Source organism: Chelon labrosus, assembly GCF_963514085.1.
Source record: "Chelon labrosus genome assembly, chromosome: 21".
In the NCBI taxonomy this organism is placed as follows: domain Eukaryota; kingdom Metazoa; phylum Chordata; class Actinopteri; order Mugiliformes; family Mugilidae; genus Chelon; species Chelon labrosus.
The window spans coordinates 240,153-256,383 of NC_140354.1; the positions used below are offsets into that span (position 1 = coordinate 240,153).

At 39.5% G+C, this 16,231-nt stretch overlaps 1 protein-coding gene across 1 annotated transcript; it reads left to right on the forward strand.

The window, feature by feature from the left end:
• Positions 1 to 662: 662 nt before the first annotated feature.
• il12rb2l (interleukin 12 receptor, beta 2a, like) lies at positions 663 to 15,025 on the forward strand. The gene is made up of 15 exons (XM_084570857.1): positions 663 to 1,101; positions 1,442 to 1,546; positions 6,712 to 6,859; positions 6,991 to 7,139; positions 7,331 to 7,473; positions 7,644 to 7,785; positions 8,672 to 8,748; positions 8,825 to 9,062; positions 11,355 to 11,546; positions 11,791 to 11,895; positions 11,991 to 12,125; positions 12,298 to 12,447; positions 12,593 to 12,668; positions 13,031 to 13,139; positions 13,303 to 15,025. Exons 2-15 carry the CDS (start codon positions 1,474 to 1,476, stop codon positions 13,651 to 13,653), a joined length of 2,088 nt encoding a protein of 695 aa, XP_084426983.1. The 5' UTR covers positions 663 to 1,101; positions 1,442 to 1,473; the 3' UTR covers positions 13,654 to 15,025.
• Positions 15,026 to 16,231: the final 1,206 nt, after the last annotated feature.

Sequence of the window (16,231 nt, forward strand, 5' to 3'; positions counted from 1 at the left end):
TTACAAAAATATATATTATGTAGAACTCAATATTAAAACCACTACAAAGTCAGTCAAATGCCGCTGTCAGAAATGTAGCTAATTACTGACATCAGCGGATTATAGCGCGCACAAATTACTGCCAGTTAATTTTCAGACACGTACATTCACCTGCATTTCTACAGGATTTACAACACAGGAACACCCAGTTAAAATTTTTTATTTTTTCCCCCTCAAAAGTCAAGGTTGAAATTTTTCTCAGCTCAGAAATCTCTACCTTCGCTAGCCGAAAACACTGCACAGCGGTGACAACAGCATCGCGAGAGCTTGGGGGTCCCGACTCGGACTGTGGAGGCAGAGAAGCGTAGTGCCTCAATGAAGCCCATTGAAGACAGCGTGAGAACAGACTACGCATGCGCGAACCTCCTAAACTGTGTTCATTTCACACAGGAGGCTGAGGCAGACTCCTGTGTTCACATACGCCAGCTTTGAAAAAAAGCTCTCCTGAGTAGTGGCATTCCTTATAGCCTACCGTTAAAACAACACACTTCACGTTTTCATTTTTTAATTTTAAAACAATAAATCAACAATCAAAACAAAATTATAAAAATAATTTAAAAAAATATATTATTTTTATTTCTTTTTTCTCATTAGCCTAGGTGAGGCACTACCCTGCATCACCTGACTGCACACCACTGATAAGCGTGCGTGTGTGTGTGCATGGCTGTGGATGTGTGCCGTTGAACTGAGGGCATATTGCAATTGAAAGTAAAGAAAAAAAAAAGAAGAAGAGGAAGATGAAAGTTTGCGTTGTTGTTCGTGTTCTGGAGGTGCAGCAGATAAATGATAGACTAACTAACATCTAAAACATTTTTTTTTAAAAAATGGGTCACGATCTACTGGTCGATTGCGATCGACGTATTGGGCACCCCTAATCTAGAACGCTTTATGGAACGCTCATTGACTGGGTACACTATACCGGAACGCTGTGTGCGTAGGTGCGCGCGCAGTGGCAATTCCAGAAATGGGCGGAACAACCCGGTTCACTGAAACAATTTAAACTTCACAACAAACTCTTTTTGACCGCTACAGAATGTGCTTTTCGGCGTGTCTCGTAATGGGGTAAATAATTCATAATTAACCTGGCTACTTATTTGTACTCACTGCTTTCATTTACATATAGCTATCGTCATATACCGTTAATGACTCGTTTACATTTCAGTACCGCTATCAAGAGTATGTGTCTGAAAGATAGAGTGTCGTCATGTAAACTGTTAATGTTAAACTTCAGATTTCATGTGTGGAGGCAAGGACTCCACATGTCGGTGATAGATCTCATTACATTCACTATGTCAAGAACACTTTCAGAGTTTTAGGATCTGACTAGTATAGCCTCGTGACTGGATCCAGACTTCTTCCGTATAGCTATGTGAGCTTTCCTGTATAATTGTGTTTTTCACAGGGAGTAGATCTAGATGCCTGGTCCTGAGTGTAATGGCCACACCCTTGATAACGTGGCTTCTTTCCATCTTGCTGGCAACTTTACCAAATTGTTGTGCTGCAGAAGGTAGGCTTGTTCAACGCTTGTGTTCAAGTAACTCCGATAGTACTTAGGTCAGTTCCTCCTATTCTTAGGTGCCTATACTTAGCCTGTGTTTATTCCTTTCCTTTCTGTTGGAGTCATTTTTACTCATCACTGTTGGATAATAGTTTTTGAAATATATTATCAACTCATAAGAAAATGTTTATTGATAGAGAATAAACCACTACAGTGCAGATGTTAAATCTTCATTGTCAAATTTCAATCAGCTACATGGAAATGTTGCTAGTAAATACCTGCATTATTTATTCAACTGCTACAAAAGTATTCTGCACAGTACTTAAGAATGAGCTGAGGATTTTGTTTAACACATTACAACACCCACATTACAACAAGCTTAACATGTTTTTGTGGAGAGGGTTTGAGCCAAAATATTAAGCTCACCTGCCTACATGTTTTCTGATTTATAGACTGAATATGTATGATTTTGCAGTATTGTCTGTATTGAAGAGGAAGTGGCAACAAAGTCATAACTAGCTGAAAGTGCTCATTTCCTGTTAGCGTTACTGGCATTCTGCTCCCTGGCAGGATGTGTGCAAGTACTGAATGGTTTACTGCTAACATGTATGTGCTTACAAGAAATGATTAAAGGTGACAGTATTGTGACGAATAGAAAATGGATTGTGTGTGTTTGCTGGGACCAGCGGATGCACCTGTATAAGCAAGTAGCTCACGTTGCATTTTTCTTGTGATTAGGAACTGTCTTTCATCTGTTGCTCTCTTACTTTTTCACCTTCTCAAAGAGTGTCTTTTATCATGAGAGCTACTCGTCTTACATTAATTGTAAAATAGCTGACAGAACTGACAGAATATCCGTTCTGGATCTTTTTATTTACGTTGTTTTGTAAAATTGTCAGAGTTTTGTAGCAGTGAAATGTTGGATTTATTTTGGTGTTGCTGGGGCTCATATGATTGAACAGGTCATGTAAAAATGTAAATCTACTTAATTGGTCAATAGCCCACTGTGGGATAAATTAATGGATTATCTTATATTAAAAAAAAACAACATCTCTCATCCCTCGTGGGTGATCTCCAAGCACATTTCTCAAGAGAGTTCTCAGATGTCGATACTGGAATCTGCTGGAGGTGCTCTCCCAATTTGGAATCACGGCCCGAAGTCTTCTAATCACTAGAGGGACCAGTGTTGACTTCACATCCTACATTTTTTCTAGTTCTTCTTTCAGCCCTTGGTATTCCTTGACCTTCTCATGTTCTTCATGATATTGCTATCACTAAGAATTTCTACTTGTACACTATCGTCCTCTTCTGATGTTTCTCCACCACTACAATGTCCGGTTGGTTAGCAATCACCAGCTTGTCAGTCTATTTCTGGAAGTCACACGGGATTGGCTTCACCATTCTTCTCTATGTTTGGAGGTACATCCAGTCCACACAAATGTTTCCATATGCTATTCTAGCAAATTGGTTAAGGCGTTCTATCTACACCTTGCCTACTAGCATCTTATATCCTGCTGGATTTTTTCAGAGGCATCTATGGACTGCCTGCACCTAGGGTCACTCCTGGTGTGGTGGACCCATCGCCTGTATAAATATGGACAATGTGTTCCTACTTCTTTGCACTGGCCAAACTGACACTATCTTCCTGGGGATATGGGCAGTGCCATCTTGCGACTTTAGAGCTTGAGTCTTCGGAACTCCTTGGTGTCTGTCAATAAAGTTGAGAGGGGGCGCTAATTGACATACCTGCCTGATGCCATAAGGTCGCAAAATACCTGCGGGCCAATTATGATAGATATAAAGTATTATCTTGCGAGCCGGATGTCGCCCGTGGGTCTAGACTTTGACATTTCTGCCTTATGCGCATGGGTGTCACACCCGTGGGGGATGAGGGTGTTGCAACACCCCCACTTTTTCAACAAGGTGATTTCACCCCCCCCCCGACTTTTTCCTAAAGTATTAAACCTTTTGCCTGCAACGGCAGTGTACCAGCGTACTGAAATGGAGCGCACCTCAGACATGAAAACCCACTGGTCAAGTTAGATTGATTGACAGCCATCCAGCCAATCACAGCCATTTGAGCAAACCCACTAGTCCCAGCCGCCCGGGAAAGTAAACAGTTGCATGCTAACACGGAGCTGACGTCAATCACTGCCACAGACAGCGAACAGAGCAGAAGAATGAAACGGTAATTTAACAAGTTAATAATGTAGAATTTTCTCTGTCTCTTGCTTCGTGGCATGTCAGCTAATATTAAGCAAGCCAGGTGGCAAACAAAGTTAATGCGAGCCCAGTAAAGTTAATGGTAACTGACAGTTTTCAAGAGCCATCCACTGATTTTGATATTATTCAACATTATCATTATTCTTTTTGTTAGGAATGCCAAAAAAGAAAAATCAGCAGAAGATTGACTTATTTTTCCACTCAAGTTGTCATGTAATTAGGTGACAGGAGGGAAACAGAAAGCTGTCAATCCATAAATGCAACATATTCTTGCATTAATGCCGTGTAGGTGTTCATTTATGTAACTTAAAGCTATTTTTTGGAGCTTAAAACTTTTTTTTTCAGTGAAGAAAATCCCCTACATCAACTCATCCCTTTTACTGCTCTCAGAAACTAGAAAAGAATAGAAATAAAGACAATAAAATGCAATAAAACTATTAAAATCTTAAATAATAAGAGGAATACAATAATAATATAGAGTACGATAAAGGCTAGGATGAAAGATTAGTTAAAACAGATTAGAACAACAATATACAGCTCTGGAAAAAATTAAGAGACCACTGCAAAATTATCAGTTTCTCTGATTTTACTACTTATAGGTATGTGTTTGAGTAAAATGAACATTTTTGTTTCATTCTATAAACTACTGACAACATTTCTCCCAAATTCCAAATAAAAATATTGTCATTTAGAGCATTTATTTGCAGACAAATGGTCAAAATAACAAAAAAGATGCAATGTTTTCAGACCTCAGATAATGCGATGAAAACAAGATCATATTCATTTTAAAACGACACAGTACTAATGTTTTAACTTAGGAAGAGTTCAGAAATCAATATTTGGTGGAATAACCCTGATTTTTAATCACAGCTGTCATGCGTCTTGGCATGCTCTCCACCAGTCTTTCACATTGTTCTTGGGTGACTTTATTCCACTCCTGGCGCAAGAATTCAAGTAGCTCAGCTTTGTTTGATGGCTTGTGACCATCCATCTTCCTCTTGATCACATTCCAGATGTTTTCAATGGGGTTCAGGTCTGGAGATTGGGCTGGCCATGACAGGGTCTTGATTTGGTGGTCCTTCATCCACACCTTGATTGACCTAGCTGTGTGGCATGGAGCATTGTCCTGCTGGAAAAAACAATCCTCAGAGTTGGTGAACATTGTCAGAGCAGAAGGAAGCAAGTTTTCTTTCAAGATAACTTTGTATGTGGCTTGATTCATGCGTCCTTCGCAAAGACAAATCTGCCCAATTCCAGCCTTGCTGAAGCACCCCCAGATCATCACCGATCTTCCGCCAAATTTCACAGTAGGTGCAAGACACTGTGGCTTGTAGGCCTCTCCAGGTCTCCGTCTAACCATTAGACGACCAGGTGCTGGGCAAAGCTGAAAATTGGACTCATCAGAGAAGATGACCTTACTCCAGTCCTCAACGGTCCAATCCTTATGGTCTTTTGCAAACCTCAGCCTGGCTCTTCTTTGCTTCTCATTGATGAAGGGCTTTTTTCTAGCTTTACACGACTTGAGCCCTGCCCCTAGGAGCCTGTTTCGAACCGTTCTTGCTGTGCACTTCACCCCAGCTGCCATTTGCCATTCTTTTTGTAGGTCACTTGATGTCATCCTACGGTTTCTGAGTGACATTCGAATGAGTTGACGGTCATCCCGGTCAGTGGAGAGTCGTTTCCGCCCCCTGCCAGTCTGTAGCTTTGTTGTCCCCAGTGTCTGCTACTTGACCTTGTTCTTTTGAACCGCTGTCTTAGAAATTTTAAGGATGGAAGCAACCTGACGCTCACTGTATCCCTCCGCCAGTAAAGCCAGAATTGAACCTTTCTTTTCCTCACTCAAAACTTTTCTTTTCAACTCTTGGCATGGTCAATAGTTATTATTTAATTCCAGTTATTTTTGAAGTACTAATAGCACTGTTTTTGCCATCCAGCTGGTCCTATTGCAACAGGATAGTGATGAACACAGCAGTGGTTTTTATACTTTTCCTCCTTAAATAAGATTTGGTTCAGGTGATGACCTAATCAGTACCTCATTACGCAGAATGAGGTGTGCTTGTGTTGGAATTCAACAGACGCCGGAATGGAATGGCTGTCATACATGTAGAGATGCTGATTTCAGAAAAAAAAATGCAGTGGTCTCTTAATTTTTTCCAGAGCTGTATATGTGAAATAATTAATAAAAAGCAGATAAAAGAACAACAAAAGAAATGAATATTTCCTCAACAAAATCAAGGCTGTAGAGGTTTGTTTACATAAAATATTTCAACCCTTCCATGTTCAGGAATATTAACACGTGAGTTCTTTATAGGATGAGGAAGGGAAGTCCAGGAGTCAGGACAAAGGAGAGCATGGAGAAGATGAGGGAGAGAACAGGAGAGAAGAGAGAGAGAGAACATAAGAGAAGAAGAAAGGGAGAACAGGAGAGGAGAGGGAGGGAACACAGTGTTCTTGTCACTCACACTTGTTCCTAATAAAACATAAATTAATTGCTTAATACCATGGTATGTGATTGTTTGTGAATATCTTGGGTTATATAGCGTTGTGCTATATATAATATGCAATATTATTCACATATCCTCATGAAGAAAATATAGAAATGCATTATATTAGTTTTAGAGACTGAAACAGGGACCAAAGGTGGTTGCAGTGCTCATGTACTACCCCTAGAACCCCCCAACTTTTAAACTTGCTGCTCCACCTCAGCTTATGCGGTATCCATACCCAACAGCCCCGTTGAGATGCAGTTTGTAAAATGAATTCAGGCTAGTAACCTGTAAAAAAAAAAAAAAAAAAAAGTAATTCTCTTAAAACAATGAGACCACTTACAAATAACTATTCATTCATTTTTCTTTTGATTAATACTATAACTTAATACAGTGACTTCTGAAAAATGTGTAGGATTGTCCCTGAAACTTGAAGTACTTTAAACAATCTTTCTGTTTCTTCAGGCCCCCCTACTCCCCCTTTTCGTCCTGTGTGCCATAGACAATGTGGTGAGAAAGACTGTGAAGGAGTTATACGGTGCATTTGGGATCCAAGGCCGGATCCTAACATCCCCACTAACTACAGCCTGCACTGGGAGTCAGCAAATAGCGAGTAAACACAGCCAAACATTTTAGTCTTCTTCATCACTTAATAATTTAAAACGTTTTGAGAGGCCCTCTGAATTTGTTTTCCTCCTCCCCTTTGTCTTCTCTTGTCCTGTCTTTTGTTGTCTTCTCTTCCAGGGAAGGGAATGCAACTAATGGAACCAGTTTAAACGGGGTTATTCTTCGTGAACACTTTTTCAGTGGAGAACTTCGTGTTTGGGTTCAGGCTAGTAACCTGCATGGTTCTGCCAAATCTCAGGAGGTTGTTATAAACACAGAAGATATCAGTGAGTAAACCCTGCAGATCCCCTCATGATACAGACACCACAAACAACGATAATAACAGAAGATCCATGCAGTTCCCATTCAAAGTCCAAAGTGTTGTTAAAATTTCACTTTTGCATGACTTTGGATTTATTTTATTTTTTTTAATCTTTTAAATTAAATATTTGTTGTGTATCTCTCTTTCTCTCTCTAGTCAAGCCACTCCCACCTAAATTCTTATCTAGCCATCAGGACCCATTAGAGGTTTTCTGGATTAACGCCTGTAGTGAACTGACAAAGCCTATTGGACTCTGTGACATCCGACATCGGACTGAGGAAAACCAAGTCTGGCTAGAGGTTTCCTCTTTCCTATTATCTTTCCTCTTTCTCTAAACATAGTCCACACTGAATCTAATTGACTATAACAACAATGCTGATGAATTTATAAATGGATTAATTAATGTACTTTACTCTTTAAAAAAAAGTGTGTATTGTGCATTCACTAAAGCATTTGTCACTGAACACAGAGCGAGCGTGACTACTTTGGCAGCTATACATTTGAAGACCCCCAGCCCGGGACAGTCTATGAATTTCAAGTTCGTTGTTCTTGCGACAAAGGCTTGATGAGTGAATGGAGTGAAATCCACAGAATAACCAGTGCAGAGTTGGGTGAGTCCTTACTTGTAATGTTGTCTCCAGCTTTGGAGAAGAATTTGGACAAGGATGATAAATGTTTACTGGAAACTTTATTTGTGACCTTTGGGGTAGCCGCATAAGTGATGATGATTGGCTACGGTAGGGTAAGATTTCATGGTAAGCCAATCAGCGGCAGGGCAGTGTTCAGTTGGGCGGGTGTTGTTTACACACAAACGCGCGCATAGCCGTATCACACAAGCGATCAGAGATAGCCTGCAGCAATAGAGGGATTAGAGCATTCAGAGGTAAAGTTGCCGTTTTCAAGGTGGAAGTATAGGCACTACTTTAACCTCATTAAGGTAAAAGGCAAGGACGTACGTGAAGTGTACATTACACTCAGAAAAAAATCTAATTCTTAGACGTATTTAAGCATTTATTTTTATTTTTTTTTAAAAGTAACACAATAGTAACTTTCCCTGGTAACTAGTTACTTTTATAGTGGAGTAATTCAGTTACTAACTCAGTTACTTTTTGGGAGAAGTAACTAACAACTATAACTAATTACTTTTTAAAAGTAACGTGCTCAACACTGGTCATTTTACAGATATGATATACCTTATTAATTTGTGAGCTTTAACAGTACTAGTAGGTGGATTACATTAGCTTTGAATGGGTCCAAGAGAGGTTCCCCCCTATTGTCAATGCTAATCCAAGAAGTAAGCCTTTTTATTAGTGACATCATCAGCAACTAGTTGGTGTCAACTTGACTTTCACCACATAATAGTCTTGCAACCCTTAGTGTACAATAATTAGGCAGTAATCATGCAGATTTTAGACAAAAGTCACAGTCTTACGTGCCTCTAATCTGATGTTGCGATCATCTATACTCTTCTTTTTTGTCGTTTTCTTTGTTGTTTAGCCCCAGTTGGAGAAGTGGATGTATGGAGGGATTGTGAAATGTCCACCGCAAGCTTTGACTGTTTTCTGACCTGGAAGGTAGGTTATGAATGCAGTGCAGTGAATCTGTTTAACTATGCAGACTCACCCCTCTCCTTGTTTTTTTCTCCTTCAGAATCTTTCTATTTCTCAGGCACGTGGAGTCATTCTGGGTTACAAAGTCAGAATTTGGTACAATAATGGCACTGCGAAGCTGATGGACCTATCAACCACCAATCAAAGCCGCCAGTTTGTGTGTGATCACATAAATTGCCGCCACAATTCACCTCTAAAGGGCGCATCATCAGTCACTGTATCAGCCTACAGTGCTCTTGGTGCAACAGTACCTTCCAACATATCTATGCCAACAACAGGTATCAGTTGCTCAGACTGTCAGAAAAGTATGGAAAACTTTGTATCAGGTGCCTTATTCACAAAAATCTCAGACTTGATAAATTATGGTTTTGTCAGTCTTAACTTTGGGGTTATGATCTGGTCCAAATGCCCGGACACACCAAACCGACCTCAAAGAACTCCCGACAATGAAGGTCAACTTTGACATTACCTCATGACTCCTGTGTCTGGACCAAAGAGTTGCAATTGATTAGACGGCAAAAACTACAGCCAACGGCTAACTGACATGTACGTTCTGCCTTTGCATGAAAGGAATTGACACTCAGTAAGTATTTGTCTTTCAAAAGAGGAAACGGGAAAGCTAGAATTAGCCGAGAGTCTAGAAAGCTCGGGTGAGCTTCAAACTGTCATACGGTGCTGGTATCTCCTGAATCATTCCAATCATTCCAATTGTTATGAAACATTTGTTTATTTGAATGTTAAACAAAATGAAGATCAAAAACAACTAGATGATCGCAAGCGATCATAAAGGGGTCAATGCTGCGGCCAAGTCGTCCCCGAGCGGGACGCAGAGGCATAAGTCACCAGCAACGCCACCTATAGACTGTATTGCACGAAACTTGATGGGCTTGCAAGGAGTCATCCACAGATTATTATAGTCAAATTTCAAGTAGTTGACTGTGGTGGTTTGTGAGGTATGAACATGTAGTGGTTGTAGCGTAATTTCACAAAACATGGCATGATTGTAAACAAGCATAATATAATGACGGTTGCTAAGTTTCATAAGGATTGGGTGAATACTTCAAAAGTTATAGCTGTTAAAGTCATATGAAATATTTGCGTGTCCCTTGTAGACGTAATGACACCTAACTTGATGGGCGTCTACACAATATTTTACAGACTGTGTATGCCACATGTCATGAAGTTAGGTATTGCAGTTTTAGAGATATTGAAATGCTGCTTTTGTAGCACCCCCTAGAGACCAAGGGTCACAAAAGTAGGGGTGCTTGTACAGAATCATATTATTATCAATGATGTGAAGTTTGATTAAGTTTGGGTATATACTTCACAAAATATTAGCTTTTGAGTTATACTGTTGCATGCCGTAAAAATTAATTAGCCATTAACTTTGTAATTAATTACCCTGCTAAAGTTCTTTTGAGAATTTTTAATTATCTTTGTCCATAAATGATACATGCCAAGTTTGGTGAGAATTGGTTGAACAAGCTTGGAGGAGTTTCATTTGCTTTGAGATGCCATTTGCAAAATGGCGGAACCAGGGCTATGTAAGGAATCAGAGGGAGAAAGAATGCTGTTTCTAGGGCACACGGTTCTCGAGATATGAGCCAAAACGTAAATTGGCGTATCATAGCGCCACCTAGCTGTAGGTATGTGTATTGACACCTTGGCAAAATTACATGGTAGGACTTCTTCCAAGTTACCAGGTTTGATGCCTTCTGCCCTTGCATTTTGTCCTGGGCAGACACTTTTAGATAAGCAGAAAATTAAGGCAAAAGCGAAGAAGAATAAAAATCGTAACAAAATCAATAGGGATCCTGCAACATCGTTGCATGGACCTCTAAAAATCACTAAGCTGATCAGCCATTCAGAGACATCCCTCTCTCCAACACACTTGGCACCTATTCAACGTGCCGAATCGTCAGAAAAGCGAACGACAGGCGTTCCAACTAGTGGCAACGCTCACAGACCGCCCACCACCATGAAACAGTTGATGGTCGGCTTGGTGTGTCAGAGCCCTAAGAGTCATTCAAAATTGGCCCTAGGTGTGAATGGTTGTGTGTCTTTCTTTGTTAGCCTTGTGAATGATTTCTGACTTGCCCAGGGTGTACCCAGCCTCACACTCAATAACAACTGGAATAGGCCCTCCCGCAACCCTTTAGAGGATGACCGGTAAAAGATGATGAATGGATGGATGACAATGACAAAGATGATTTCATGACCATTAATGGTTTCTAAAAAATCTTTTAAAATATCCAAGTATCCCATCCAAGGATAAAGATTGTCCCATTCAAATAATTTAAAATATTTGTTAATGATACCTGTATTTCTATTTTATATTGATTCAGTGTAACATAGTTGTAGTAATTTGATGAAATTCAGAAGTATATTTATTTTTAAATCTTTTTTTTAATGCAGTGAATTAGGTAAAAAGTGAAAAGTTTAAAATAACCTTTTTGTTGCAGTACAGTCTGTTTTGCAGTACCCATTTGTAAGATCTAATTGTCCTTCATTTGTATGTAATTTTTCATGATGTGAGCAAGACTAACAAAGTGTTTGGTGTTTGTCTATAGGTATAGAAGAAAATAATCAAAATATTCATCTTAATATGAGTGAAGACAACCTCACTGTGTCCTGGGATACGCTCACTCTCTCGGGCAACCTGAAAGAATATGTGGTGCAATACAAACAAGCAGAATGTCCACCTGGCCAAGAGTTTGATTGGCTCAAACTAAACAAAAGTCTGACAACGGGATTTTTTAAAGGTCTGTCTGATTTGTATACATAATTGGAAAAGATCACTTATAAAGCATTGTTGCCAAAGTACTTTAAACATTGAACTGAAATGTCCACAGTGCCAAGGAATATTAATTTAAAGTAATCATGTCTTACCAATAAATCACTGAAAAATGACTTGAAAATACTCCATAGCAACTTGTTACATGCAAGACATTTGCACTGATTATTTTCAGAATGACTATTTTACTTGCCATATGTCTCCATGCCCAGGTCAATTTAAAAGGTACACACCATACCAAGTGTCACTGTTTTCCGTATCACACAATGGTAAAGTCAAACAGTTGTCATCGGTGATAGGATATTCTCTTCAAAAAGGTAAGTATTTTTGCACAGTTGACCTTCTGATCTCTCTTCTCCCCCAAGATAACGAGAGGATAAAATTGCATTCCTTGTCCCTCTTTTTCTATCAGCTCCCTCCAAGGTATCATCATTTAAGGTGGAGTCTATTGCCGCTACAAAAGTGACTCTGTCTTGGGAGCCCATTCCCCTCTGCCGTCAAACTGGGCTAATCTTGTATTACCAAATAGGAGTTAACAAACAAGAAGGTACTATTTGTCTGTCTGTCTTTATGAATGTATGAGTGTATGCTGATCAGCCACAGCGTTAAAACTACTGAGTGATGAAGTAAATAACATTGACCATCTTTTGACATGCTTAGGTGTTTCTTTATCACCACTTTGATTAAAAAACTAATTTTAAAATATTTGTCTCTCCTAGTGTACAATGTAAGTGCTGTAAACGGCACTTTTAACCTGCGGAATCTTACTCCAGGCCAGGAGTATGAGGTGTGGATAAAAGCAGTGACCGCAGTTGGGCCTGGAGCTAATTACACCATAAGTTTCAAAACCAAGCACCATGAAGATTTTGGTATAACAATCAAACCCAAACTTTTCACAGTTTTTCTTAATGAACTCATGATAGAACGTATTACAAAATGTTATACGAGGTATAACAAACTGTAGGACATATTTTTCACATTGGCACATTAATTATATGTTCTCTCTTTTCTCAGCACACTTAATACCAGTCCTGACAGGAATTGTGGTGCTGGTTATTGTGATATGCTTATGTTATGCTTTTTTTCTCAGGTGAGATAATCATCTTAAACTTGTCTCTGACCTAGTTCTATTTCTGATGTTCTGTTCTCATATGTCTGAATTATATGTGTAGTACATCACAGTTGTTTAACTGTTACTGTTTTGCTGCTGTATTGCTGGTATTTATGCAGACTGAGTTTGCTGTTATCTATTCTCAATTACTCTTTACTAACACCAGAAATACTTTTATAAGCAAACATGATACGAATGATAACTGTTTGGTTTAACTGCCTAACATAAGCAAGCATAAAAATAAAAATAATGAAATTAAATAAAATTATTTTCTTCAGTTTTACGTCAGAGATTGTAGACTTATTTATTGTATTTTTTGCTGTTTTTGCTGTCTCTGCCAGTCCTTGTCGGGAAGAAAACAAAGTGTGTCCACTGGTGTCTTCTCTGTGTTTTTATGAGAACGTACCAGATCCCCGCAACAGCCGCATCATCAGGCAGATGAAGCACCAGGTGAGACTGACCGAAATTATAGGACTTCTTTATCTTCTTCTGCGAGACTCGGGCCTAATTTAGGAACAGAATTAAGACTTATTATTGGTTCTGAGTAATTCCTTAATTTTCCTAATGCTAGTAACTGTTCTTCCATTTAACAAAATGTTGTTTCTTATTTTAGATTAATGAGCCATTGGCTTGGCTTTGCATGCCTATGTTCGAACCACATCACAAGATCTCTCTGGTGGAAGTTGTGGAAAAGAAGTCACAGGACTTTGACCCTGACAAATTAACTAGGCCAGTGGTGGGAGATGGGTGCTCACAGATTGACTTCCAAGATGATCAGAGGAAGGATGTTGTCACAGAGGAGTGTGACCGGACAGACCAAAGATATGGAAGGGAAGAGTACAGCAAAATGCTTGACTCCGATGAGGAGAGGGGTGGTTGTTGGAGCTCATCAGAGGAAGAACCGTTTACATCAGGTTACGAGAAGCATTTCATGCCCACTGATTTGGAAATACTGGAGGTCTGACGATGTCTCAGCAACGGATCATGGATATTCATCTCAGATGTATGTCGTTTGTTATTGTGAAGAAATATACTGTAAATATGGATATGTAGATTCCAGCCCCAATGTAAAGTATTCAGATCAACCGGTGGCTTAACTGCACATATACAGAACATATATATAAACATTTTAGAAAACACAATGTTATGCGTGGAATATTAGAAATAAATTTTATTTTTTTATCTTTTTGTTTACAATGTGACACCTCATACTCAAATTATTTGTATAAGTCACGTTTCTTTCATATATGACTAAATAAACATTGAATAATAATTATTAATAATTTATAGCATTTTAGTGACAACCTAGCCCATAGGTTGCATTTGCACTCTATAATACACTCAAATACGGCCCTCAAACATCCATAAAAGTTAAAAGTTTTAATTATTCAATAATAACACAGCATAAATTCAGATTGTTACAAAAGCAGGTCAGCTAATACTACTGTATTTAATGATGAAAGTGCATATTCATTTTTTTACCAGATTACTCACAAACAAAAACTCACTCATGAGGAGGCAAAAGGAATCTACAGTTGAAACCAGATGTTTATATACACTGTGTTAAAAGACACATAAACCTTTTTTTCCTCACTGAAGTTGAAAAAGACTAAACCTCTCCTGTTTTAAGTCAGTTAGGATTACTAAAATTATTTCTATTTGCTTAATGCCACAATAATGAGAGAGAGAATTTCTTAAAGAATTTTTTATTACTTTCTTCAAAGTCAGAAGTTTACATTCATTTCCTTAGTATTTGGTAGCGTTGCCTTTAAACTGTATGACTTGGGTCAAATGTTTTGGGTATCCTTCCACAAGCTTCTCGCAATAGTCTGCTGGAATTCTGGTCCATTCCTCCTGACAGAACTTGTGTAACTGAGTCAGGGTTGTAGGCCAACTCGCTCACACATGCCTTTTCAGATCTGCCCACAAATTTTCTATGGGATTGAGATTGGAGCTTTGTGATGGCCACTCCAAAACATTGATTTTGTTGTTCCTAAGCCACTTTGTAACCACTTTGGCAGTATGCTTAGGGTCATTGCCAAGCTTTAACTTCCTGGCTGATGTCTTGAGATGTTGCTTCAATATTTCCACATAATGTTCTTTCCTCATGATGCCGTCTATTTTATGAAGAGCACCAGTTCCTCCTGCGGCAAAACAGCTTCCCCCTTTTTCCTCGAAATGTAACGATGGTCATTATGGCCAAACAGTTCCACTTTAGTTTTATCAGATCACAGGACATGTCTCCAAAAATTAAGGTCTTTGTCCCTGTGTGTATTTGCAAACTGTAATCTGGCTTTTTTATGTTGCTTTTGGAGTAAAGGCTTCTACCTCGCTGAGTGGACTCGTTTCACTGTGGACAATGACACTCTCTTACCAGCTTCAGCCATCATCTTTAGCTTTTGTTCTGGGTTGATTCACATGTTTCGGACCAAAACACGTTCATCTCTGGGACATAGAATCCGTCTCCTTCCTGAGCGGTATGATGGCTGGACATTCCCATGGTGTCTATACTTGCGTATAATTGTTTGAACAGTTGAACGTGGCACCTTCAAGCATCTACCCAAGGATGAACCAGTCTTGTGGAGCACCACAATTCTCTTCCTAATATCTTGGCTGATTTCTTTTGATTTCCCCATGATGTCAAACAAGGAAGCAGTGTGTTTGAGGTGTAGCCTTAAAATACATCCACAGGTGTGCCTCCAATTAACTCAAATGTTGTCTGTTAACCTATCATTTCCCTGGTGGTCTAGTGGTTAGGATTCGGCGCTCTCACCGCCGCGGCCCGGGTTTGATTCCCGGTCAGGGATCGCCTTTGTCAATTTCCCTGCCGGAACCTCCCAAAGGGATCAATAAAGTTGTCTATCTATCTATCAGAAGCTTCCAAAGCCATGACATCATCATCAGGGCTTTCCTTCATTGTATAAAGACATAGTAATCTTTGTGTATGTAAACTTCTGACTTTGAAGAAAGTAATAAGAAATTCTCTCTCTCATTATTGTGGCATTTAGCAAGAGAAATAATTTTAGTAATCCTAACTGACCTAAAACAGGAGAGGTTTAGTCTGATTCAACTTCAGACAGTGAGGAAAAAAGGTTTATGTGTCTTTTAACACAGTGTATGTAAACATCTGGGTTCAACTGTATCTAAGGGTGTATTCACACCTGCCTTGTTTAGTTCGATTAAAACGAACTCAAGTTCGTTTCCCTGCTTGGTTCGGACCTTTTTGACTGGTGTGAATACAATCACTCGAACTCTGGTGCGGACCAAACAAGCGGACCGAGACCCAGCTGAGGAGGTGGTCTCGGAGCGGTTCCTACCGAACCCTGGTGCGGTTCCTTTATGGTGTGAAAGCAGCCCGACCTCGATGGATCCGACCCAAGTTGCAAAAATCTACCTTTTTGGATTTGACGAGCTCCCGTAGTTTTCGCGCATCTATCAAGAAGCGTCTGTGTGTCTGTCTGTCTGTGGCACGCATATGTCGCGAACCGTTGGCCCGATTGATTTGAAACTGGACAGGTGTCTCGTTACGGGCACGAAGATGT